We start from the raw sequence: 26,857 nt of genomic DNA on the forward strand, positions 1-26,857 counted from the left end.
ATTTTCTTCCTATTATTATGATTATCTATTAATGATAGGATTTGGTTCTTAAGAATACTTAGTATTTCTAAAAATACTCAAAAAGTATGATAAATATATTAAAAAAATCCGAAAGCCAAAAGGCACAATCGTTTCTGAAATGTGACATCAGACTGAGTTCGAGAAAGTGCTCAGTGCATATCTCTGCAATATGAGGTTTTTCCCCCATACGTAAAAGGAAGATGTATATAAATCTCTCCACTGGGCAGGAAGGGATTCCATATAGCCACGTTTTCTAAGGTGTGCAGTTGGCTGTACTCAGTTTTGTATGTTCCCCTCATAAGTATTCATGAATCCTTTATGGCTGGTCAGGCAGATATGCTGTTTGTGAGTGTTCTCAGTGTCTTTCTTCTGGAGAGAATATTTTTAAATAGTGCAGGTACAAAAGTGAAACCTGGCGTTAGGAATCCTGGTTCTGCCAGCCATCTTACGCATAAACCTTCTCAACAATATCTTTAGCAAGATTCTAGCATCTGTAGAAGACTGTCAGTTATGGAGAGTGGGGATATTGCAAAGAAACCTTTTATTTTTACAAGGCTATAATTATTAGAACAAAATCTGTCTTGAAAATTCCAACCAGTCATCTTGGTTGTGCCCTCTTGGTCTTACGCACAACAAATAATCTTTTTCTGTGTGAGAGTAGTTAAGAACACGTATTTTATGTTAACTCTTAGCTTTTTCTTTTCTAGATCAATCACATGCACTTATTTTTACTATTCCTAATATAGACAGTGATGGATATTTAATATATGAGGAAGAATTGGTTGACTTTGTTTATGCCACCTCACATTTATGAGCCTTAGTTTTTCATCTGTTTTGACAGGTCAGGTGTGAAGATTTCTATTGAAAATTTCACAGGTTATCAAAGTGCCATCTAAAGCCATCTAAATGTCAATTGTCAATAATAATAACAGTGTTATATGAAATAGTTTCAAATTCCCTGTTCACTAGTCCTTCTCAAGATTAGATACCAGGATAGCAAATTAAACTCTTACAACTTAAAATTGTGATATTCAGGCTATTCTTTTATAAGTTGAACAGCTAACTTATTAGGGGTGCTATTGCATGATAACTGATAGAATTTTGAGAAAGGCTCAGCCAAATGCACATTCCTTTTTATTTTCTACACCTTTCTTAATTTCTTAATCTTTCTTCTTTTTTTCTTCTTCCCTTAAATTTTCATTTTTATTTTATACCCTAGGCTTGCTAAATGCTCCCTGAGTCACTCATAGATATTACTTAGTGCTTTGGTGACTTCTGGAACCAAAGATGGTACTGATTTCTGCTTAGTTAAGATATTTAAGGAACATTACTGCTAAATTTGCCATATGAGGTTCTTACTTACAAAGAGATATTTCTGATTAGTCAAAGCTGTTTTATAATTATGTTAAAAATATTGGTTTTTGTGATATTTGCCTTTTGAAATTATTAATATATTACTTTCTGAAGTCATGTAAAATTGCTTCACTTATTCACCAAAGGCACATTATCTTTTTTTTCTTTTCTTATAAAACAGGAATGTTTGGCAGTCAGGACCCTTGATCCTCTTGTCAACACCTCCAGTCTGATAATGAGGAAGTGTTTCCCTAAAAATCGCCTGCCACTCCCAACGATTAAAAGTTCTTTCCATTTCCAGTTACCAGTTATTCCTGTGACTGGACCTGTGGCCCAGCTCTACAGTTTACCCCCTGAAGGTAGGACCACATGCTTCTTGCTGACTTTCAGTGGTTATTGGAATTGTGTGACTTTATCTATTTTTGCTTTTGTTCATCTCCCTAGCAAAAGAAGGCTTTAATGAACATGATAAACTTTCATATTATTTTTTAGTTAATAAATATTTCTTCAAATATAAGAAATTGAGGTTGAGTAATTAAGGGAAGGAATGTGGGGTGTGCTACATATGTGGAAATGTGAATTGTGAAAAACTTAAAGCGCCACACAGGAACAGTATTTGATAGTTTATATAAATTTTCAAAATCTAAGAATGTAAACATTAACTGTTTAGGTAATTATATTTGAGCTTATATTTGTAGCTTTTTAATGAACTTCATTTTTTAAAGTTAAAGATGTCTAATCATCAGACATGTTATGGTTTATGTTTAACAAAACTTGAACAGTTACTTACCTGATAGAAAATATGAAATGATCATAAATTGGCTTTTTGTCATTTTTGGTGCAATATTGTATACATAGCAAAGGAAGTAAGGGTTTCCACTTCTTAATGTGGGCAAAAAGCAAAATTTTTTTTTTTAAATTTTATTTATTTATTTATTTATTTATGGCTGTGTTGGGTCTTCGTTTCTCTGCGAGGGCTTTCTCTAGTTGCGGCAAGCGGGGGCCACTCTTCATCGCAGTGCACGGGCCTCTCGTTATCGCGGCCTCTCTTGTTGTGGAGCACAGGCTCCAGACGCGCAGGCTCAGTAGTTGTGGCTCACGGGCTCAGTTGCTCCACGGCATGTGGGATCTTCCCAGACCAGGGCTCGAACCCGTGTCCCCTGCATTGGCAGGCAGATTCTCAACCACTGCGCCACCAGGGAAGCCCAAAGCAGAATTTTTTTGATAAGACATAGCAAAATTAAAAAGAGAAAGTAGTCTAGGCTATTAATAGAATTTCTAAAGTATTTTCTTGTTAGGTGATCACTTTTTTAAAAAAATAAGAGGTTTTTAATTATATTTAAAAGCAACTCTTTGAAGTAAGTGATTTAAGAAAATTTTCAAGTAATTAGAATTAGTTTATTATCCTTGATATAGACTTACCTATGGTATATATCACAGAGTTCACTGTTATGATTTCATTTCTAAAGTATTTAGTTATTAAAGTAGAAGTTTAGTCTACACAAGATATCAAAATGGATTATTCAGAAACTTCCTTTAAAAGGTTTAAAAGTCTAAGTCTGGGGCTTGATTAAACATAGCTAAGTGAAAACAGTGATGTAATTGCTTCTTCTCATTCCATTTAAAATTGCCAACAGACTTCAAAAATAGGGGAAAAGGGCTTCCCTGGTGGCGCAGTGGTTGAGAATCTGCCTGCCAATGCAGGGGGCACGGGTTCGAGCCCTGGTCTAGGAAGATCCCACATGCCGCGGAGCAACTGGGCCCGTGAGCCACAATTACTGAGCCTGCGCATCTGGAGCCTGTGCTCCGCAACGAGAGAGGCCGCGATAGTGAGAGGCCCGCGCACCGCGATGAGGAGTAGCCCCCACTTGCCGCAACTGGAGAAAGTCCTCGCACAGAAACAAAAGACCCAACACAGCCATAAATAAATAAATAAATAAATAAATAAAAATTAAAAAAAAAAATAGGGGAAAAATCTGTACTGAATCTGAAAACTAGATAAAAGGAGCATTCCCATGGAATAAACATAGGGTGTGCAACAAACATGTTGGAGAAAAGAATAGATTAAGGAAGAGTGTCAACTCTATTCACCCTTCTATGAAATGCAGTATCTCTGGCTCCAGGTTGAGGGCCACTAGTACCTAATTTGGAGGGACAATCAAGGAGCTGTTGGAATTTCTTTCTCTCTCTCAATGTAGGATTATGGAGGTTTAAGTGATGGTCTAACTGGTAGAAAGCTTGTGAGACTTCGCTATATGTGGCAGGTAGTAACACTGGGAGAGAGATACGATATACCCCAGAGTGTTCTTTGTTCAGTGTCCAGAATAATCACATGGATAGAGAAAGCTGACTTGTAGTGCAGGGAATATATCAAACATGGGGGAAAAAAAGACAGAGATAATATTTTTCTGAGGGCTCCTTTTCTGCATCATTTCAGACTGATGGATCACTGAACTAGAAATGGAGACTTTAATTGACTAAGAAGGCTTCATGAATAAGATGTGAGAGCAGGGTTCTAATAGCAATTGCATAGACACAAAGAAAACACCCTGCTCTCCATCATTTTCTCACACATCAGGCTTCATTACATTTATCACAATTTTCATTAGTTTTTACCATCCTCAGTTAGACTGTAAATTCCACGAAGCTAGGACTGTTGTTTTTACCTTCATTTTATCCTCAGCATGCGTTAGATTGCATGAGTTGTAATAAATGTGCATTTAACATTTGTTAATGGGTGAATTGAGCTGGGCTCCACACTTATTCTCTTAAACATTTAATGCCAAAAGATAGTGAAGCAGACTCTGGAGATTCGAAGGAAAAGAGTTCTGACTCAAGATTTCTGAACACTTATTAGAAGCCACCCGTATGTGAAGGTGACATATTCTTAGATATGCAAGGGTACAGAAGCATATTGCCCAGGAACCCTTCTGAAGTAATTATATGAAATAATACTTCAGCCAGGCCAGTGATGAATTAAGTCAAGAATGCAGAAGACATGGTAGTAGAGTAATTGTCTTTAACATTACAAATTGTTAATTATGTAATACTGAATAGTTGCTCTACTATTATTTTGAAATATATCAACTAATTTTTGGTGGAAGATACATAATATACGGCTATAGTAAACTGGGTCTTTTGCAATTTATATTCATAGATTTCTTAAATTATAATATTGTTGTATTTCTAAGATGGTAATTATAGAAATAGTGGCCCAAATATGTGTTTCAAAATGTAAAAGTAACATCTAGAGCAGAGATCCTTAGACTAGAATCTACTGAACCATGGGAATTCATGGATGGACCTCAGAGACTAAGAACCCTTTGAAATTCTGTATAAAATAATGTATATTCCTTCTTGGAAAAAATTCTTGAAGAGGTCCATCCATCACTGCTATAGAAAAGTAAGAAAATTTCCAAGATGCACAAAATCCAGAGAATGCTGAATACAAAGCAAGAACAAGCAAATCAGTTTCAGTAATAAGATATCTAAAAGGATAAAATACTCCCATTAAAAAAAAAGAGACTCTCAGGTTGGGTTAAAAACAAAATCTAAGTAGCTGATGCATCCTAGAAACTCTTAAAACAGCAAGACTGAAAGCTTAAAATAAACAGATTGGCAACTGTGTATCTGTTTTTCTCAGCTCAAGAAAGGTGAGGAAGACATTATTACTACCCCACAAAATATAGATACAGAACAAAAGGTTTAAAGCAAGATATCAAAGATGATTTTATACAAGCTAGATAATAACAAGTGTGCCAAGCACTAGAACAAAGGTAGATAAAGCTATAATTATTTGGATAATATGGAGAAATTGATAGAAACACAACATTAGTGGGTGATTTTAATATACCTCTAAGTTCTTGGCAAGTTAAATAGAGGAGATCCAGTCAATCTAAGTGGATGCTAAAGATAGCTCCTGTTAATACATTTGAAAATATGATTGAGATGGACAATATTTTAGGGAAATATAGGTAATTAAAATTGACTTAAATAGTAGAAAACCTGCAACTGAATATGAAATCAAGTTGCCTTCAGTGAAGACACCAAACAACGATGACTTTATAGATTAGTTCTCTCAACTTTCAAGAAATTTTCCTATGCTTTATTTTCCAGAGCATAGAAAAAAAGAAAAGTTTAGAAGCTAGTATGTTGCTGAAATCAAAACCTGGTAAGAATAACCTGAAACAACTTACAGATCATTGTCACTCATGAAAATAAATATAAAAATCTAAAATACTAGTAAGTTGAATTGAGCGGCATTTTCAGATATAGGACACTTTGACAAAGTAAGGATTATTAAGACTTTAATTAAAATTTATCAGTAGGTCAAAGCAAGAAAACCAGTGATTATCTTAATAAATGCAGTGAAGAGTTTTGATAAAAATCATTATTAGTTTCAGATAAAATTTTGTAAGGAATATTTTCCATGCTAGCTGAGTATTATCTAACTCAAATCAGCAACCAACATTACAAATAGTTATGAAGTGTTAGAGGAACCCTTTCTCAACCATTATTAGTTAACATTGTTTTGAAAACTCTGGCCAAATCAATAAGACAGGGAAAGGAAAGGTATTAATCATTAAAAGAGTGAGATAAAGTTATATCAGTGTCTGCAGAGGATGTTATTGCTCATGTGGAAAATCCAAGCAAATCAATTATAAAATGTATCTTAAACCAGATGAAAGTTCAGTGAAGTCCTGTTTACAAGATAGATGAATAAAATTCACTAGTTTTCCTTCATGTGCACACGCGTGCGCGTGTGTGTATGTATATGTATGTATCAACAAAAAACAGTAACAGAAAACACAAAGGGAAAGATCACATTTATAGGAGCAATAGGATGAACAAAATAAACCCCTTGGAATATACTTTCCAAAACCTTATGGAAAGTGCTGACTTGTACCTTTTAATTGTTATATCATAGAGATATAGTATAATTTATCTAACTAGTTTCCTATTGATAGCCATTTAAGTTTTTTCCTATGTTTTTGTCTTTACTATAAATGAGCCAAGGACATTTTGAAAACTAACAACAAGGATGATTTATATTCCCTGATTTTAATTGTGAGATTAAGTTATAATAATTGATATTTATTGGTGATGGTACAAGAATAGATCATTGGAATAGAAAAGAAGGTCTCAGACACCCTAAGCTATATAACATTTCACATCTGGCGTATGAAACCAAAGGAAAATACCTATAAAGGAAGATATTTGACAGGTTTGCCTAAAAATTAAAAACATATTTTCTCTTTGATACTGAACTGCATTTTCCCTTCTCCCTATCCAAGGAGTTCTCTTTCTTGTTTGCAATAGGCTTTTCTGAATTCAGTGCCTTCTTTTTTCCTAACAGTTCTTTTTCCAAATGTCAGTTTTTCCTATGTTTATCCACGACTAACTGGCATTAGTACATTGACATAAATAGACCCAGTTACTATATGCAATATAAATACTTACTTTGTGTGGTCTATTTCCAAAAGAATTTAGAGCAATTTGGTAACTCTGTCTGTTAGGATAGACTGAGCTGCTGTTACACAGTGACCCAGTACAGTACCACAGTCCCTCAAGCAACAATAGTAATGACAGATGTTTTTATAACACATACTCTCTCTTTTTTAAAAATAAATTTATTTATTTATTTATTGGCTGTGCTGGGTCTTTGTTGCTGTGTGCGGGCTACTCCTTGTTGTGGTGCATGGGCTTCTCATTGTGGTGGCTTCTCTTATTGTGGAGCATGGGCTCTAGGCGCATGGCCTCAGTAGTTGTGGCGCACGGGCTTAGTTGCTCCATGGCATGTGGGATCTTCCCGGACCAGGGATTGAAGCCATGTCCCCTGCATTGGCAGGCGGATTCTTAACCACTGCACCACCAGGGAAGTCCCATATAACACATACTCTTTGCCTGGCACGTTATATATATTAACTCCTTTAAGTCTCCCAAGAACAGTATGTGTGGGTATCTCCATTTTATAGGTGAGGAAACTGAGACACAAATAACTTATGTAACTTGCTCAAGGTCAAGTAGTTAGTAACTCAGGGAGCCAGGATTTGAATTAGGTATTCTGTCTCCAGAGCCCATTTGCTACACTGCCATGAGATAGATATTTTTTTTTTCTCTCACATACCCATCCAGAAGATGGGCAGGTGATCCTGGACAGTAGGCTTCTGTCCACCAGGTCATCAAAGGAAAAAGATTCTTTTTGTTTTCATCATCTCCTATGGTGGTTTCCTCATGTGCATGTGGAAAATGGTAATGGAAGAAAATGGAGAGGGCAATTTTCTTTTTAAAGGATGTGACCTGGAGTTTGTATTTACAACTTTGCCTCACATACTATTGGTCAAAAATTAGTCATATGGCTGTAACTACTGTGAGGGAGGCTGGAATCTATAACCTCTAGCTAAAATTCAGAGGTTCTGTTACTGAAATGAAGGAGAGGAGAACAGATACTTGGGTGGGAGGAATTTATAATCTTTGCTATAAAAAAATACATTGGAAATGGAAGTATAAAATGGAAGTTTAAAGAAGGTTACATCAGCAAGATGGAGGGGTAGGAGGTCCCAACACTTGTCTCCCCTGCAAATGCAGCAAAAACAATAAATAACCAACTACAAACTGATGAAAATATCTCAGGGATAGCTCTGAACTTCAATGAAGACGCATCAGAAACCATGCAGAACTCAAAACCTGAGGATGGCCACATAGAAAAGTACAGGAAGCATTTTATCTCCATCACCCCATCCCCCAGTCCAGAGCAGCTTGGTACCAGAGGGTTCCCCTCAGTAGAATTTTACCCCATGGAGAAAAGGACAGCAGAAGAATCCCAGTGAGCCTTGCTGCTGTGGATGTTTATAGCCTTTGTTTCCGAGGCCTCCCAAGTCTTCACCAAAGTTGATTTCAGCTGACGGAGCTGCCTGGAGTCCTGCCTCTTGCATTTGTTCCTTGGGGATGGAGCTGTTGCTGTGGGCTCATATAGCTGCTGCATCTCCCCTCAGCTGGACTCACTACAGTGAGCCCCAGAGCTCCAGACCTCATTTTCATGAGAGATCTGCACATTCTCGCACCTTAGACACCAATGCCACTGCCACAGCAAGTGCACCAGTGCCCAAGGACCCAGGCATTGTGGTAGTTCCACATGCACCTGATTGTAGGACCCTGTCTGGCTCTGTTACTGCTGTGAGATCCAGCATACCAGATCAGGTGCCAAGGGGGATCCCCTTAGCTAGAACTTCCTCGTATAGGCAGAAAAGAGGAGTACAAGAAGACCCTAGCAGCCTTTGCCCCTGAGGATCCCAGTAGCCCTAGCCACCACTGCTACCTGAGGACCTCCATAGTATAGGCCACAGAAGACCCCTACAGTCAGTGCTGATGTTGACCTCAACTGACGGAGCTGCATAAAGACGCCACCACTGTGCCTTCCCAGGAAGCAAAGATGCTGCATGCTACCCAGCTGGTGCTCTTGCAGTCACCTTCAGGTGAAAGTCTTTCCCTACCCAAGCCAGTCCAAAAAGGCTGGAAGAGTTGACTGCATCCTCACATGTGCAGACATCAATACAAAACCTTCAGAAACCTGGAAAAGCAAGGAAACGTGACACTGCCAAAGGAACACAGTAACTTCTCAGTAACTGAACTTAAAGAAATGGAGATCTGTGAGTTATCTGAAAAAGAATTCAAAATAAAGAAGCTCAGATACTTCAAGAGAAGACAGAAGCAATTCAGTGAACTTAGGAAAACAATACATGAACAAAATGAGAAGTTCAACAAAGAGAAAGAAATCATAAAAAGAACCAAATTCTGGACCTGAAGAATACAATGAATAATGCAATAGAGAACTTCAGTATCAGGCTCAATCAAGCAAAAGAAAGAATCTGTGAACTTGAAGACAGATCTCGTGATATTATAAGGTCAGAGGAGAAAAAGAAATCAGAAAGAAAAAGAGTGAAGAAGACCTATGTGAATAGTGGAACACGATTAAGTGAAACAACATCTGTGTAATGGGAGTCTCAGAAGAAGAAGAAGAGAGAAAGGGACAGAAAACTTATTTAAAGACATAATGGCTGAAAACTTACCAAATCTGGTGAAGGTATGGCTATGTAGGTGCACAAGCTCAAAGATCTGCAAATAGATTCATCCCTAAGAGATCTTCACCAAGACATTTTCATCAGGCTCTTAAGGCAAAGGGAGGATTTTGAAAGCAACTAGAGAAATAACTTGTTACCTACGTGGTAATCCTGATAAGCCTATTAGTAGATTTCTTGACAGAAGCCTTGCAGGCCAGGAGAGAGTGGGGTGATATATTCAAATTGCTTGAAGAGAAAAACTGTCAATCAAAAACACTTTACCCGGGACTTCCCTGGTGGTGCAGTGGTTAAGAATCTGCCTGCTAATGTGGGGGACATGGGTTCAAGCCCTGGTCTGGGAAGATCCCACATGCCACGGAGCAACTAAGCCCATGAGCCACAGCTACTGAGCCCACGTGCCACAACTACTGAAGCCCGTGCACCTAGAGCCCATGCTCTGCAACAAGAGAAGCCACCGCAATGAGAAGCCCGCACACTGCAATGAAGAGTAGCCCCTGCCTGCTGCAACTAGAGAAAGCCCACGCACAGCAATGAAGACCCAACACAGCCAAAAATAAATAAATAAATTTAAAAAAAAACTTTACCCATCAAAGTTGTCCTTCAGAAATGAAAGAGAGATAAAGAGTTCAGCAGAAAAACAAAAGCTGAATGCCCACTCTCACCATTTTTACTCAGCATAGTACTAGATATCCTAATTATAGCAATTAGGCTAGAAAAAAGAAAGAAAATACATCCAAGTCAGAAAGGAAGAAATGAAATCATCTGTTTGCAGATGACATTATCTTATATATAGAAAACTGTAACATCTCCACCAAAAAACTGTTAGAACTAATAAATGAATTCAGTAAAGGTACAGGACACAAAGTTAATATACAAATCATCAGTTGCGTTTCTACACGCTAATAATGAACTATCTGAAAGAGAAATTAAGAAAGCAGTCCCATTTACAATAGCATCAAAAACAATAAAGTACTTACGAATAAGTTTTACCAAGGAATTGAAAGACCTGTACACTGATCAATAAGACGTTGTTAAAAGTTATTGAAGAAGACACACAAAAAAATTGAAAGATATCCTGTATTCTTGAATTGGAAGAATTAATATGAAAATGTTCATGCTGACCAAAGTGATCTTCAGAATCAATGCAATCCCTATCAAAATTCCAGTGTCATTTTTCACAGAAATACAAAAACTGTCCTAAAATTTGCATGGAACCACAAAAGACCCCAGATAGCCAAAGCAATCTTGAGAAAGAAGGATAAAGCTGGAGGCATCACACTTCCTGATTTCAAGCTATTATGAAGCTATGGTAATCAAAATAGTATGGTACTCAAGTAAAGCAGGGCACATAGACCAGTGTAACAGATTAGAGAGCCCAGTCATAAACCCAAACATATTATGGTCAACTGGTTTTTGATAAGGGTGCCAAGAACATACAATGGGGAAAGGACAGTCTCTAATAAATGGTATTGGGAAAACTAGGTATCCACATGCAAAAGAATGAAACTGGACCCCTGTCTTACACCATTCACAAAAATTGACTCGAAATGGATAAAAGACTTTACATATAAGGCCTGAAACTATAAAACTCCTAGAAGAAAACTTAAGGGAAAAGATCCTTGACATTGGTCTTAACAGTGATTTCTCGGGTAAGATAACAAAAGCACAGTCAACAGAAGCTAAAATAAACGAGTGGGACTACAGCAAACTAAAAAGATTCTGCACAGCAAAGGAGACAATATATTGAAAAGGCAACCTACAGAATGGGAAAAGATAATTGCAAACCATATATCTAATAGGGGTTTAATATCAAAAAAATACAAAGAACTTACATAGCCGAATAGTACAAAAGAAGGTAGTCCAATTAAAAATGAGCAAAGCACTTGAATAGACATTTTCCCAAAGAATCATGTATAAATGGCCAGTAGATAATGAAAAGGTGCCTTACATCAGTAATCATCAGAGAAATGCAAACCAAAACCACAAAGAGATATTACCTCACACTTCTTAGAATGGCTATTATCAAAAAGAAGAGAGAGCAAATAGCGAGGATTTGGAGAAAACAGAACCCTTATACACTGTTGGTGGGAATGTAACATGGTACAGCTAATGTGGAAAAGGACATGGAGGTTCCTCAAAAAATTAAAAATAGAACTACCATACCAGCAAACCCATTCCTGGGTATATATCCAAAGGAATCAAAATCATCTTAAAGAGATATCTGTATACCCATGTTCATTCCAGCATTATTTACAATAGCCAACATTTGTAAACAACCTTAATGTCTTTCCATGAATGAATGGATAAAGGAAAAGTGATTCATATGTATGATGTACATATATCATATATATGAATATTATTCAGCCAATAAAAAAAAGGAAATGCTACCATTTGCAACAACATGGATACATGGATGAATCTGGTGGGCATTCATGCTAAGTGAAATGTGCAAGGCAGAGGAAGACAAATACTGTATGGTATCACTTATATGTGGAATCGTTGAATAAAAAAAAAACAAAAACGATTTCATAGAAACAGAATAGAAAGTTGGATTCCAAGGGCTGGGAGAATGGTAAATGGGGTGATAAGGTCAAAGGGTATACATTTTCAGTTTTAAGAAGAGTAAGTTCTGAGGATCTAATGTACAACATGGTGACTATAGTTAGTAATACGGCATTGTGTATTGAGTTTCTGAGAGTAAATCTTAAGCATTCTCACCACATGCACGCGCACACACACATACACAAAGTGTTAACAGTGTTAACCATATGAGGTGATGGACGTATTAATTATCTTCATCTTGATAATCATTTTACCATGATTTACCATTTTACCATATGTCATCACATTTTACACTTTCAATATATACAGTTATATTGTCAATTATTCCTCAATAGAGTCAAAAAATAAAAACAAAGTTTAGAAAAATGTCCTTTAAAAATATTCTCTACTTTGTTTTAATGCACTCATTTGCTTACATGAGTACTCTCAGAGTACTCCTTTACTCTTCTTTTCTTGTATCCTCCACCTCTATGGTCCTCATGTCCTTTTGCATTCTATTTCCTGGGTTTTTCTCTAATGCATATTCATTCTTCATCCCCATTACTGCTGTATTGGTCCAGACAGTTACTGTCTTTTCCTCTGTTAATTTGTCCCCCTCCATATATATGCTCCCTTTCTCATACCTGCCAGAGTGATCTTTTGAAAAATGTAAGTTAAATCACTCTCCTCTTTAAAATCCCCAGTCCTTATCATCCATGGGGTGAAAATCTAAACTAATTGGCCCATCATACCCTTCATTTTCTCTTTCTTATTTGCTTCTCGCAGTACTTTCTCAAGCATACAAGTTAAGTCACGATTAACTTATTTTCCAAAGATATAATTTAAATTCTTTATTTTCGCATTATCATTTCTTCTTCTTAAAAGCCACACTCACACACTCTTATGTTCACCCAGAAAGCTGCTATATTTTTCTCCAAGATACTGCTTAATTATTACCTGTTTTGTGAAGTGATCACTAATAACCTTGGCCCCAGGCAGTTTGCATTTATTATTCCATTCCCATGGTATTTTTAAGTATACACCTTCATTAGTGTATACCTTTTGTATTATAATTATTTTTTGCTCTTTCTCTCTTTAACTTCATAAGCTCCCTGAGGCAGGGACTATATTTACACATCTTTTAAAAAATTCCCAGCACACAACACAGTGCATGGTACATGGCAGTCAGTGAAAGAAATAAATGGGGAGTGAATTGTAAATGGATGAAAAGAGTTATTGAAATTTATCATAAACAGGAAGCGAGGTGTTTCATTCAGGCTGTTGCAATGTAAGACATTATTAATTTTTTAGAACGTGACAACATTAGTAAAAAAGCTCATACATTTTTAGAGTGCTTTTCCAAATTTTGAAGTACTTTCACTTCATCTAACAGGTTTTTCAACACCTGGAACAACCTTAGAGACATTTTTTATAAGGAAATTTCATTTACTTTTCCATTGGTGATTGAAATACCAGTGTTTTATATATATATATATATAACATTCTACTTTTGGTTGTGCATGTTATAGAATGCTTACCTCTGACCTACTTATAGCACATTTTGTATCACAGTGGATGACGTAGTAGATGAAAGTGATGACAACGATGATATTGATTTAGAAGCTGAAAATGAAACCGAAAATGAAGATGACCTAGATAAAAATTTTAAGGTTGGTATAAATTTCTGTGTTTAGTCAACTTTATAAATTGTATTCACAGGTGTAGAACAAAGATTGGGTAGATATGTATAGCTAACAGTAGATTAATTTGTTTTGTCCACATCTTTTTATCATGGATGACTATGGACACTAAGCTATTGAAAGGAAAATAATGTTGCTTTGAATACATTAGTCTGAAAAGGGCCTTAAAATAAGTTATTTTCACTCTCTCTGACAAGGAAGATTTTATCTAACCTTTCTGGCTTAGATTTTAAAGTCTAAGGAAATCTAAGGTTGAAGGAAAGTGTTTTTTGAGACTCTTAGGTGGCAACCCGTTTTGCTTTGTTAAGTGGTAGAGGGGGCCATTTTAGTATCTGCAGAAAAGCATCTTAACTCCTTTATTTTTCAACTGTTTAGCTTAATGCCTTTTGGGGCACAGGGAGTTCATTTGACTCTTGTCTGCTGAGACCTTTTTGTCTTGAAATGCTACATCAAAATTGGGGTACACTGAGTATTTGACTCTCTCTGGAGATAGAATCTAAGATACTGGAAGGAGATTTCTATCTTAATAGCAGATGTAGAACCAGTTTTATTATCACCAGATGTGATCACCAAGCTTTGGTGAAATTGTCATGGTAGCCAGTCTAGACAATGTGATGGCATGCATCCTGGCCTCAAGAAGCTACAAAGACGAAAAACAGTGCAGGCTCTGGTGTTCAAGGCAAAAAATCTGGGGTAACTGTGTTGGTGGTTCTGGACTTGATATGGTGAAAGAACTGGTAGGATCCAAGTTAGAAGAGTTTATATTCTGCATGTAAAGTGTTCCTTAGATAACAGGGGGTATATTAAAATCAACTGTTTGGATTCTTCGGGAAGTGAGTGTTTAGAGATAGTAAAATTTCCTAGATTAATATTCAGTTTATAATTTAAAGTTTTGTATTTTGATGGAAACATTTCTTTTATGTATGTTTCCATGTGTATTAAAAACAAAGTATGTTGAGTGTAATTTATTCTTCATGGCTCAGGGTCCTCATTAAAAATATCTGTTGTGACCACTACAGATGTAAAGATGGAGATTGGCAGGGAAATAGAACTCGATAGGAATTTATAACAGTGATTCTAATTTTTCTGCTTGGAAATAGTGTGTATGCATGAATACATATTTAAAATTTTAAAAAAATCATATGGGGATAAGTTCCATATATTATGTATCATGGTAATTTACCCCTAAATACATTAGTGTATATTTTCTCTAAGGACAGTGATACAGTAATCTCTCAGTGTCCTAGGGGGAATTGGTTCCAGGACCCACCTCAGATACCAAAATCCACAGATGCTCAAGTTCCTTATATGAAATGACATAGTATTTGCATGTAACCTATACACATCCTCCCATATACTTTGTCATCTCTAGATTACTTATAATACCTAATACAATGTAAATGCTATGTAAATAGTTGTAAATACAAAGTAAATGCTGTGTATATAGTTGCTGGCGTGCCGCAAATTCATGTTTTACTTGTTGGAGTTTTGTTTTTTTAATATTTTCAATCCATGGTTGGTTGAATCTGAGGAATGGGAACCTGTGGATACGGAGGACTGACTGTATTCTGTTACATAACCACAATACAATTACCAACTTAATACATTTATAGTGATATATCATTTTTCTCTAATCTACCATCCACATTCCATTTTGTCAGCTGATCTAATAATCCCCTTTAAAAGATTTTTTTTCTTTCTCCAGTATAGGATCTAGCATCAGGTATTGCATTTAATTGTCATTTCTATTAAGTCTCCTTTAATTTAGAACATTTCCACAGATTTCTTTGTCTTTTTTGACAGTCACATCTATAAAATACAGTTATTGGCAGCATTATTCACTGGGGTATTTGAGATTGCTCACATTTTCCCCATTTTACCTTAACACAGCAGTTACAATAATAAGAAAAAATAATAGATTGAATTTATTGAACAGTTAATCCTGTGCTAGTCCGTGCACTTTACATATACAGGCGTACCTCGTTTTATTGCACTTCCCTTTATTGAGCTTAGCAGATACTGCGTTTTTAACAAATTGAAGAAGGTTTGTGGCAACCCTGTGTGGAGCTAGTCTGTTGGTGCCATTTTCCCAACAGCATTTGCTCACTTCATGTCTCTGTGTCACATTTTGGTAATTCTCACAATATTTCAAACTTTTTCATTATTAATATATTTGTTATGGTGATCTGTGGTCAGTGATCTTTGATGTTACTATTGTAATTGTTTAGCAATGAAGTATTTTTTAATTAAGGTATTTACATTGCTTTTTTAGACATAATGTATTGAACACTTAATAGACCACAGTATAGTATAAACATAACTTTTGTATGTATTGGGAAACCAAAAATTCGCTTTATTGCGACATTCGCTTTATTATGGTGGCCTGGAACTGAAGCTGAGATATTTCCGAGGTATGCCTGTAGTAACCATTAAATCCTGATAGTAATCCTATAAGGTATGTGGTATTATTACCTCTGCTTTACAGGGCTGATAATTAGAAACCAGAGGTACAGAAAGGTTATTGGTGTAGCTGATAAGAGGTGGGACCAAGATGCAGAATAAACCAGTCCAGTGTGAATGTTTGCTTTCTTTACCACTCTGCTCTGCTAAATATTACTTTTTTTCAAGGGCTACAGAATTGTTGGCTCTTTGACACTGCTGAGCTGTGTTATCTTATTTTTCTTCTTTACCACTGTCTGCTTCTTACTCACGTTGTCTGTTACATTTGGACTTTCCTTAGTTTTTCCTTTTTATCTAAATCACATCACTTTTTTCATGCTTTAGGTGAACCTGCTACATTGTAGTGGGTATAATATCTGTGTTCTAATGTGACTGTAGTCATAGAGACTGTTTTTTCCTCACCATAGTGATTCAATTCTCTTTGCCCCAGATTTTTCAGAGTTTGGAGCATTTATAGAAACCTGGAGGTTCTGTTGTAGAAGAGTCGTCTCCAGATTGCCAGGATTTGTCAGTATATAAGCTTCAATGCATTCTTTTTTTTTTCTCCTTAATTTTAGAAGAACTTTAAGGAGTAGTAGGAGGTTTATTTCTTCTGAGTGTGTCAGGAGCTCTTTATCTTTTTTTTCCCCCCGAACCAAAACACAAAATTTCTTGCTATTGACCTCTCAAAGTATAGTTTTCTTTCCTCACTGTGCCTGTTTTACAGGAAAATTTTTTTTTAATTTTTAAAATAGCTACTTTGTAAAGCTATATCTTCATAAAATAGTAATGAATATTGAACTACTAGTATGTTTAGAGAAAGGAATACCTTTTAAAAATTTTTTATTATTTGGAAAGTATTATCTACTTTAATAGATGCTAATCAAGAAAGTTACATTTTTTTGGTTCATCAGTGCATAATTTAAGGATATATGAAATTATATATTCATGTAATATTACACAATTATGATACAGTAATTAATATGATACTCTTTAAATAAAACCAGTCTTTATTATTTATGGCAATGGGGAAAATCTTTTTATTGGTTAAAGAAATAATAGCTAAATTCCTGAATATGAAATATGAGAAATATATAGTATATTGTTCTTTTTTAAATTATGTGTTAATATGACAGTATATAAATATAATCAGGTACATGTATATAAAGCATTTTAAGGATTGACACATAGTAGAATGAATTTAAGTCTGAAAAATAAGTACTTTACTCTGATAGTAAGATAAATGTAAAATTGAAGATGAATACCAATTGAAAATTATTAAGTTGTCTTATTATCTCTCTTTAGCCATCAGTGAAGGTAATGATGGATTTGTATTTGTGAAAGGCCAGAGTTGTTGAGGGTCCTAGAAAATAGCTTGGATAGTAGGTAACTCACACTTGTCTTTCCATCATGATGTACATTAGCTCTTTGTACACACACAGATCAAATTGATCCTGGATACATACCCTATTCCTCTGAGGTCATATTTCTTTACATTTACCCTCTTTTTTTCCCCCAAAGGGACATGGAAATCATTTTTGGCTGTTGTTCCACTCCTCATTGTTTTTTTTCCCTGAAAAACAGAGTGAATGGTGGTAATGAGCTTTTCTAAGGGTGCATGATAACCATTAGTCGCTCTTGAGGCAATGCGTTATATTGACTAACAGTGTATTCTTTGAAATCACTGATTAGTGATTTCACATGCTGGCTCCTCTCTTTGCAAGCCACTTAACCTCTCTGTACCTCAGTTTCCTTTTTAATTAAATGGAGGTCATGATACTATCTGCTTCATAGTATTCTTATGCAGATCAAATTAGATCATTATGTAAAATCCTTAGCATAGCCCCTCACATATTTTCATTGCTCTATAAAAGTTAGTTATTTTGCTTATCACCACCACCATCATATGCTTACGTTTTTCAATTTAGTTTTCTTAAGTTTTACTGCCCTTTAATCTGAGCGAAAGGATGGCAGTTGGGGAGGTTGGGGGGGCGAACGTAGTTTAGTATCGATCTTGATGTTAGTTTTTCTATCTTGAGGAGCCCAAATACCATGCTATGTTAGAATAATCTTTGATAAAAAGAAAACACAACATAACAACCAAAATAACAATAACATAACAACCAAAAAATATAAGCAAATTTTAATTTACAATGAAATTAATACAACCTTTCTGCAGTGATTATTCTCTATGTACATGTAATTAATAATTTGGAAAGCTTTAAATCTGAAATGTATTTTGTAATTTTTCGTTTTTCTTAATTGGTGACATACCATTTTTATTATTTCAGAATGATGATATTGAAACGGATATTAACAAACTAAAACCCCAGCAAGAACCAGGACGAACAATAGAAGAACTTAAAATGTATGAACACCTTTTCCCTGAGCTTGTTGATGATTTTCAGGTATACAGAAAATTCAGCATCTTAACTAATTTTAAGAAAAAGTTCTTTTTTTCTTAGACCTATAATCACTGTTTTCACTTCTAAAAAATTAAAGTATTGTTGCTTTTCTGAGTGACATTGGACAATTATTTCAGCATTCTGAGCTACAAATTGCTGTCGGTAAAACGAGGGGACTAGGCCATTTAATTTTTGGACTAGCTTTTAAATTTTTTAATCATTTTTGTTTATCAAGTTAATTGACATAGTTTTTTATTCTTTTAAAAAATAATCTTTAAAATGGCATTTCAGAATCTTATGTTAAAGCCTTATTTTTATCAGTTGCTTTCAGCTGAGGGGAGATGAGAGCTGAGAAAATGCTTAATTAAAAATATAGTCTGTGCTCGTTGAATTGTTTCTCCTGATCGTCACCATATAAGCATGGAAGGTTGGGGAAAGAGGACAACTGGAAGTCTTTGAATCTAAGTTGCTTCATAAGGACAGTGACTTCTTGTTAACATTTCTTACCCTCATTTATTTACTAGAATATAGTATTCAGCTTGGATTGCACAGCAAGTAAAGCTGATTGAATTGATGGCTAGTAGTAAATATAGTTTCTTACGCTCACTCTGCCGCTCACTTGTGGTGCGTTCTTGAGTAAGTCCCTGAAACTGCCCAGAATCTTAAACTGTAAAATAAAGAGTTTGAACTGATAATCTTAGATTTATTTAGCTCTTGCTGCAAAACCCCCATCCCTCCCCCTCTTCCCACCCCTCCCCCCCCACCAAGTTTCACACACTTAATTCCTGGTTGCTCAAAGAAAAAAAACTTAAATGTGAAGCTATATGTGAGAAATAAAAACAGAGAAATACTTGTAGCTAATGTTTACATTTCACAGTTCTAATTATTCAGGTTTCTCTTTGGGAACTAATGAGCTTTTGGATGCAATAGAAGAAGCAGCAAGTTGCTCCCTCTCCCCCTCCCCCAGTGTCTTGGTACTCCCCATAGATTTGGGGTATGTTGGAAGGTACGTTGAAATCAGGGGTAGTAGAAAGAGGGCAGGAATGAAGGAGAGGTTATTTGTCAAAGAAAAAGAAGAAGACAAGAAGAGGCATTTGGGAAAGGATACAGGGTGATTTTCTTTCATGCCACCTACAGGAAGTATCTGGCTGCTCTTCTCACACTTTTGTGCCCAACTAAGAACCACTTTAAAACAGAATCCCAGAGATAACAAATACTGCCAATTTAAAGCAGAAAAAATATATTGTGGAAGGGGTTTGGGGAAGGAATTGATTATTCTGTAAGGAAATGACCTATTTTCTTCTCTATTTGTATACATATAAGAATTATATAATGTGAGTAAAAACTATAGGAGTTTTGATGTGGGCATAGAGATGACTAGTTTTTTAGTAGGTGTTAAGGTCAGGATTTTGATTCGCATTATTTCACAAGCCAGTTCTTTCTTGTAGACTATGTCGATGAGTACTTGTACGTTTGCCTGTTAGTTCAACAACCAGAATAGGCCACCTGTGATGGTTTCCTGCTTGGCACCTTTGAAGAGCTGGCCAACTTGTCGTTTAGTTTGGCTGCTCCTAGAACAGACTCGTACTTTTGGCCTGACTTGGTGTGACCAGGGTCAGATGGTAAAGACAGGTGTGTCTGAGTGTTAAGAGCTCTGAGGATTCTTCCCAAGTGAGTTACCCCTTTTTATTGTGTTTTATTGTGTTTAAGCAAAAAAAGTTACTTCCAGTATTTCAGGTAGTGCATATTTATTAATGCCATATTTTTAAAGCTTAAAGTAGAGTAGTAGTTAGGTCTATGTATATAGTATATGTTGCAGGAAATAGCACATTTTCTTCTATGTGCGTAATTGGAAAATCATTCTAAAGTAATTGTGTTGGCACTCTTTCTCATTTTTCAGTTTCAGAGGAATGCACTGTTCAAACACTTTAGTCTCTAATTTTTTAAGTGTGTGTTGGAACTATGTATAGGCAGCAATATTTAAGTGATGTATTTTTGAGAATTAAAAATAATTGGTTGGTTCTAAATAGAAAGTGTTTGAATTTTTTTCATCTATCATTGTATCAAATGATACAATGATATGAGATGGCAGATCATGAGATATTAAACAGAAATGGAATTAATTTTGATTATGACTTTTTCCACTTGGATTTACATGTCACTTTCAACATCAACCACTGAAGCTTAAAGTTGCTTGATGTGTTTGTTTTTACCTGAACACCACCCACTTTGTTTCCAGATGTGTTAAAGCTACTGTTCAGTGGCCTGACAGAGGCAGAATGAGTGCATTTGAAGTCCACATAAAGAATTATTAAAGTAGTTAGCAACAGACTTTTTTGAGGGGACCTTACGCATGCTTTTAAAGCTATGATTATTTATTTGTAGTGGCAAGTATAGTTTTATTTTCTTTTGTTTCTTGATAGCAGAATATTAGAAGTGTCAAAATCCTGCATTTTCACAGCTCTATTTTCATACATCTGTGGTAGCATGATGACATTTACCATATGGACTTTTGTTATGTTTATTTTTTCCCCTCTTTTTAATTTGGTTTTAAGTTTTTATTAAAGTTATGCATGGACAAAGTTTAAAGAGCAAATAGTTTTACATAGTTTAATCAGGAAAAACTGTAGTCTCCTTCCTATCTGCTGTTTCCTACAATCACCTTTCCATATGTTTTTGAAGTTAATCCCCATATTTCTAAATGATATGCTTACAGTGCCATGTCTTGATATTTCCTGCTTTCATTCTCTCTCTCTCTCTTTTTATTATCATCTTAAGATAGACGTCCAGTAATTTTCAGCTTTTCTTCTCTTCTAATATTTACATATTGAGGCTATAAATTTCCCTCTAATTACTGTTGTAGTTGCATCACACAGGTTTTGAAATTTAGTGCTTTCATTATCTTTGTTTTGAAACTTTTTTTCCATTATGATTTTTTCCTTTGATTCATTGGTAATGTCAGAGTTGGCTTTTTTTTTTTTATAAATTTATTTATTTGTTTTTATTTTTGGCTGTGTTGGGTCTTTGTTCTGTGCGTGGGCTTTCTCTAGTTGCAGCGAGTGGTGCACGGGCTTCTCATTGTCGTGGCTTCTCTTGTTGCAGAGCACGGGCTCTAGAGCGCAGGCTCAGTAGTCGTGGCACACGGGCTTAGTTGCTCCACGGCATGTGGGAATCTTCCTGGGCCAGGTATCGAACCCGTGTCCCCTGCATTGGCAGGCAGATTCCCACCCACTGCACCACCAGGGAAGCCCCAGAGTTGGCTTTTTAATTTCCAATTTTTTGTTTATCTTTTTATTGACTTCTAGCATATTGTAGTGGGAGGAGAGGACATATCCTTTATGATTATAATCTTTTGAAATTTTTGAGGCTTATAACTTTGAATATGGTCAACTTTTGTTATTATTTCTCATGTCTTTGAAACGAACTCTGCTGCAGTTAGGCACAGTTGTATATTCGCCTAATAGGATAAGATTGTTAATTGTCTTTAGAATTAACACAATTTAATTAGTTTAGTTTAGAATTTAATTAATTAATTTAGAATTTTCTATCCTTATGGATTTTTATTCCTGTGTTATCAATTACTGAGAAAAGTGTGTTAAAGATTTCTCACTATGATTGCAAATATGTTTCTTTTTGCAGCTCTGTCAGTTTTTGTTACATATTTTTGGAGGCTTATTATTTAATGTGTATAAGTGTAAATTGATTTCTCTTCCTTTCAAACTGAACCTTTTTTTTTTTTGGCTGCATCGGGTCTTAGTTGCGGCATGCAGGATCTTTCCTTGTAGTGCGCGGGCTCTTCATTGTGGCACACGGGCTTCTCTCTAGTTGCGGCGCACAGGCTCCAGAACACGTGGGCTCTGTAGTTTGCAGCATGCGGGCTCTCTAGTTGAGGCATACAGGCTCAGCAGTTGTGGCATGTGGGATCTTAGTTCCTCCACCAGGGATTGAACCTGCGTCCCCTGCATTGGAAGGTGGATTCTTAACCACTGGACCACCAGGGAATTCCCTCAGATTGAACCTTTTATTGAAGTTAGTTTTTATCTGTAAGACTTTAAGGCAAAAAGTTTTTTTAAAAAAATATTAATGTAGTTACATAAATTTTAGTTACTTGCCTGGTATCTTTAAAAATTTTTTCACCAACTTCTTGTTACCCTTAGATGTTTATCTTTTAAACAGCATATAGTTGGATTTTAAAAACTCAAGTCTGAGTCTTTGCTATTTAACTGGAGCGTTTAGATCACTTACATATAATTATTCATATATTTGAATTTGTGAGATCTTATTTTGTATTTTCATTTGTTTCATCTCTGTGTCTTTGTGTCTTTTTCTTGCCTTTGTTTGGATTATTTTTCCTCGTTTCAGTTTTTTCACCTTTATATGAAAACTATACAGTCTTGTTATTTTAATTTTATTCAACTTTCTTGAGGTATAATTTATGTGCAACAAATTGCATTCATTTAGAGTGTAAGTTTGACATATATGCAAAAATTCTAGTTACTCTTTTTTTAAAAATTTATTTATTTCATTTATTTTATTTTTGGCTGTGTTGGGTCTTCGTTGCTGCACACGGGCTTTCTCTAGTTGTGGCGAGCGGGGGCTGCTCTTCGTTGCAGTGCACAGGCTTCTCATTGTGGTGGCTTCTCTTGTTATGGAGCACGGGCTCTAGGCATGCGGGCCTCAGTAGTTGTGGCATGCGGGCTCAGTAGTTGTGGCTCGCAGGCTCTAGAGCACAGGCTCAGCAGTTGTGGCACACGGGCTTAGTTGCTCCGTGGCATGTGGGATCTTCCTGGACCAGGGCTCAAACCCGTGTCCCCTGCATTGGCAGGTGGATTCTTAACCACTGTGCCACCAGGGAAGCCCTCTAGTTACTCTTGATAAAATAGTTAATATATGTATTTACTAAATTCTGAAGTTAATTAGGATCTTTCTTTTCTCTTCTTAATTATAAAAGGAAACTTAGGATACTTTATATACACCTCCCAAACCTTCAAAACTTATATGCTTTGAATTTATATTTTAATTCTAGCTTTAAAAAAAAACCTCATATGTTGCTACTGCTTTTTGTTTAGATTCAGTGTTTAAGATTTACACACATTTTCACTACCTTTTTATTTTTTATTTCTTCTTGTTTCTCAGACTTTCTGTCTGAATTGCTTTCCTCCTGCTTGAAATGTTTTATAGTGTCTGTCTGTCTCTTTTTTGGTCCAAAAAAGTATTTATTTTGTAATTCTTCTTGAAAGTTAGTCACTGTTTTCCTCTAGCTGCTTTTTTAAAATCAACTTTACTTAAGTGTAATTTACATGCAATAAATTACAAATATTTAGGTTCAATGAGTTTTAACAAATATATACAATTGTGTAGCTACCAACCCCATCAAGATATAGAATTGTTTCTGTCACCCCAGAAATTCTGCCTGGCTTTCTTTTTAGACAATACCCTCATCTCTTGCCCAGGTAACTACTGATCTGCTGTCACTCCAGGTTAATTTTGCCTGTTTTGGAATTTCTCAAAACTGGGCTCATATAGTGTGTACTCTTTTGTGTAAGGCTTCTTTTGCTCAGTATGTTTTTGAGATTCACCTGTGTTTTGCATTTATCAGTGGTTTTTTTCCTTATTGCTGAGTAGTATTTCATTGTATGAATATACCACGATTTCTTTATTCATTCACTTCTTGATGAGTATTGGAATGTTGGCAGTTCTCGGCTATCATGAATACAATTGATACTACCATGTGTGTACAAAGCTTTTTTGTAGGAAAGCTTTGTAGGAAATATGCCTTCATTTCTCTTGGATAAATACCTACAAGTGAAATTGCTGGGTTGAGTGTATGTTTTCGCTTTATAAGAAATTGTTTCTGGTGACTTGTAAGATTGTTTCTTTAGCTTCAATGCTCTACAGTTTCCCAGAAATGTTTGTTAAGTGTAGATATTTGTTAAGTCTTGTTTGGGATTCATTGTGTTTTGGAATCTGTGAGTGTTGTTTTCTCATAGGATTTGGAAAAATTCTTTATTCTCTTCTTCAGATACTGCCTGTTTCTCTTTCCCTCTCTCTTCTCTTTTGGCATTTCTAATTGAATGTAGATTTTCTAACTCTCTTCCATATCTTTTAACTCATTTTTTTAATGTTTTCCTTCTCTTTGTTTCTCTGTGCTGCATTTAGGTAATTTCATCAGAACAGTCTGCCAGTTCCCTAGTTCTAATTTTTGCTCCATCTAATCTGTCATTAGAAACATACATTAGGCATTTAAATTTGTTTTTGATTTTTAGAAGGTTTAAAAAAATGTTTCATCAGTCTTTAACTTCTTGTTTCTTGTCTTTCATTTCTTTGAACATATTAAATATAGGCATTCCTTAGTCTTATAGTTTTAATGTCTGAATTTCTTGCAGTTTTTTTTTTTAAATTTTTTTTTTTACCATGAGCTGCTCGTTTTCTTTATAATTTTGTGGAAATTCCAGAAGTTTTTGTTGTTGTTGCTTTTGACAAGCACTGTAATAGATTAAATTCCTCATTGAGGATTTTTGGACCACCCAGATAATGTGAATTCAGGCTGCAAATTCATGTGATGTGATAGCAGGCTTTTGGTACCATTTTGTGAGTAGTGCTATTCTTCACCCTCTTAAGTGCTAAGGTTTGAGACAGTTGACTTTTCTTGCTATTAATTGTTTTGTGGTAGGGTATTTCTAGGGCCTCTATACTGAAGGTTTAGTTTTCTGGGGTTCCATCTTTATGGGAGGTGTATCTTCTGTTGGACTCCCCACTTTATGCAAGCTCTGGGTTACTCTCCTGTTCTTTATACTTTTTGAGATGGGAAAACCTATACCCTAGGTCACCTGTTTTAGCAAACATTTTTCAAGTGAAAGCCAGCTTCAGTCTTAAAACTTTGGGATCCCATCTTCACTTACCATTTGGTTTTTAATCCTTGCTTTCTTATTCACTTGTTGTCATACTTAAAATGTTTTAATATCTTTTTTTTTTGGCCGTGCCATGTGGCTTGCAGGATCTCAGTTCCCTGACCAGGGATTGAACCCTGGGCCAAGGCAGTGAAAGCTCTGAATCCTAACCACTAGACCGTCAGGGAACTCCCAAAATATTTTAATATATTTTCCAACAGTTGTAAATGTTTCTGTAGGGTAGATACCTAGCCCACCAGGTTTCCTACAACAGATTTTTAAATGCAGATTTCTTCCCTTCAGCCCTTTTAATGCAGAGACACTTACCCATTACCTCCTTTGTGCCTCCTTGTCTCCTTGGATTAGATATAGTGCAGAGGCCGAAAGTGAATAATATTTGAATCCTTGGTTTTTATACAGTGGATATTTAAGGAATGAATCACAAAGGAAAAGAGTCTTAATTTTGACTACATAATGTGTGTGTAGAAGTTAAACAAAATTAAAAGATGAATTGTAAATCCAGAAAAATTGTTGCAAAAATGGGTTAAGGGATGTGTCTCTGTGTGTGTGTGTGTGTAAATAAATGTGAGAATTTATACTACAAAACAAGAAAATCCCTATATTCCAGGAACAAATATATTACCTATGAAGAAATAAACTGGTTAATAGATATATGGAAAATTGTTTGCTTTTCTAGTAGTCAAAGAAATGCAAATTAAAGTGGCAGTAAGACCATACTTCTTATCTACCACTTTAGAAAAAATTTTTAAAAACTATAGTACCTAATGTTGTCAAGGAAGAGAAAAGTTGAAATAGATACTCTCATATACAGTTACTGGGAATAGTATTAATGTAAGTATTTTTGGAAGGCATTTGGACAATTTGTATTAGACATTAAAATTGATTATAGTATCTGGCTCTGTAATTCCATTTCAGTGCTTGGGAAATTATCCTAAACAAAAAATTTATGCAAAAGGATGTTCATTGCAGAGTTCTTTATAATAGCAAAATTTTGGAAATGGCTTAAATATACATCTTATTTGTTTGTTTAAATCCTTCCATATTCTGTGAAGGATTTAATGCCCAGCAATAGAATAAAGGTTAAATCCATTGAGGTTTTTTTTTTTTTTTTTTTTTTGATAAAATCTTACATAGACCAAAAAAATGTCTAAAAGTATAAAAAGAGAAAAGGCTATTTGATCTGTCAGCAGCATCCTTTTTTTTACTTGTCTTCCAGGACACTTTTCTTCCCTGGTTTTCATGTTTCCAGCCCAGCTTTTTCTTCTCCATCTCCTATTGTTTCATTTTCATCTCCTCAACCTCTTAAGATTGTAGTATCCCGAGGTGTACAGCCTTTTGTCTTCTTCTCTTATCTGTCTGTTTCTTTCCACTGATGATGTCCAGTCTCATGGCTTGGAATAGTATCT

General features: G+C 35.5%; 1 protein-coding gene across 1 annotated transcript in view; it reads left to right on the forward strand.

Annotated features, from left to right (window-relative positions):
- Positions 1–26,857, forward strand: part of AGTPBP1 (ATP/GTP binding protein 1) — a 180,075-nt gene that overhangs the window by 68,757 nt on the left and 84,461 nt on the right. The window contains 3 exon segments of the mRNA XM_036856416.1: positions 1,556–1,733; positions 13,569–13,666; positions 18,427–18,543. Coding sequence (XP_036712311.1) covers positions 1,556–1,733; positions 13,569–13,666; positions 18,427–18,543 — 393 coding nt within the window.

The sequence above is a fragment of the Balaenoptera musculus genome, chromosome 6 (assembly GCF_009873245.2).
Source record: "Balaenoptera musculus isolate JJ_BM4_2016_0621 chromosome 6, mBalMus1.pri.v3, whole genome shotgun sequence".
Taxonomy (NCBI): domain Eukaryota; kingdom Metazoa; phylum Chordata; class Mammalia; order Artiodactyla; family Balaenopteridae; genus Balaenoptera; species Balaenoptera musculus.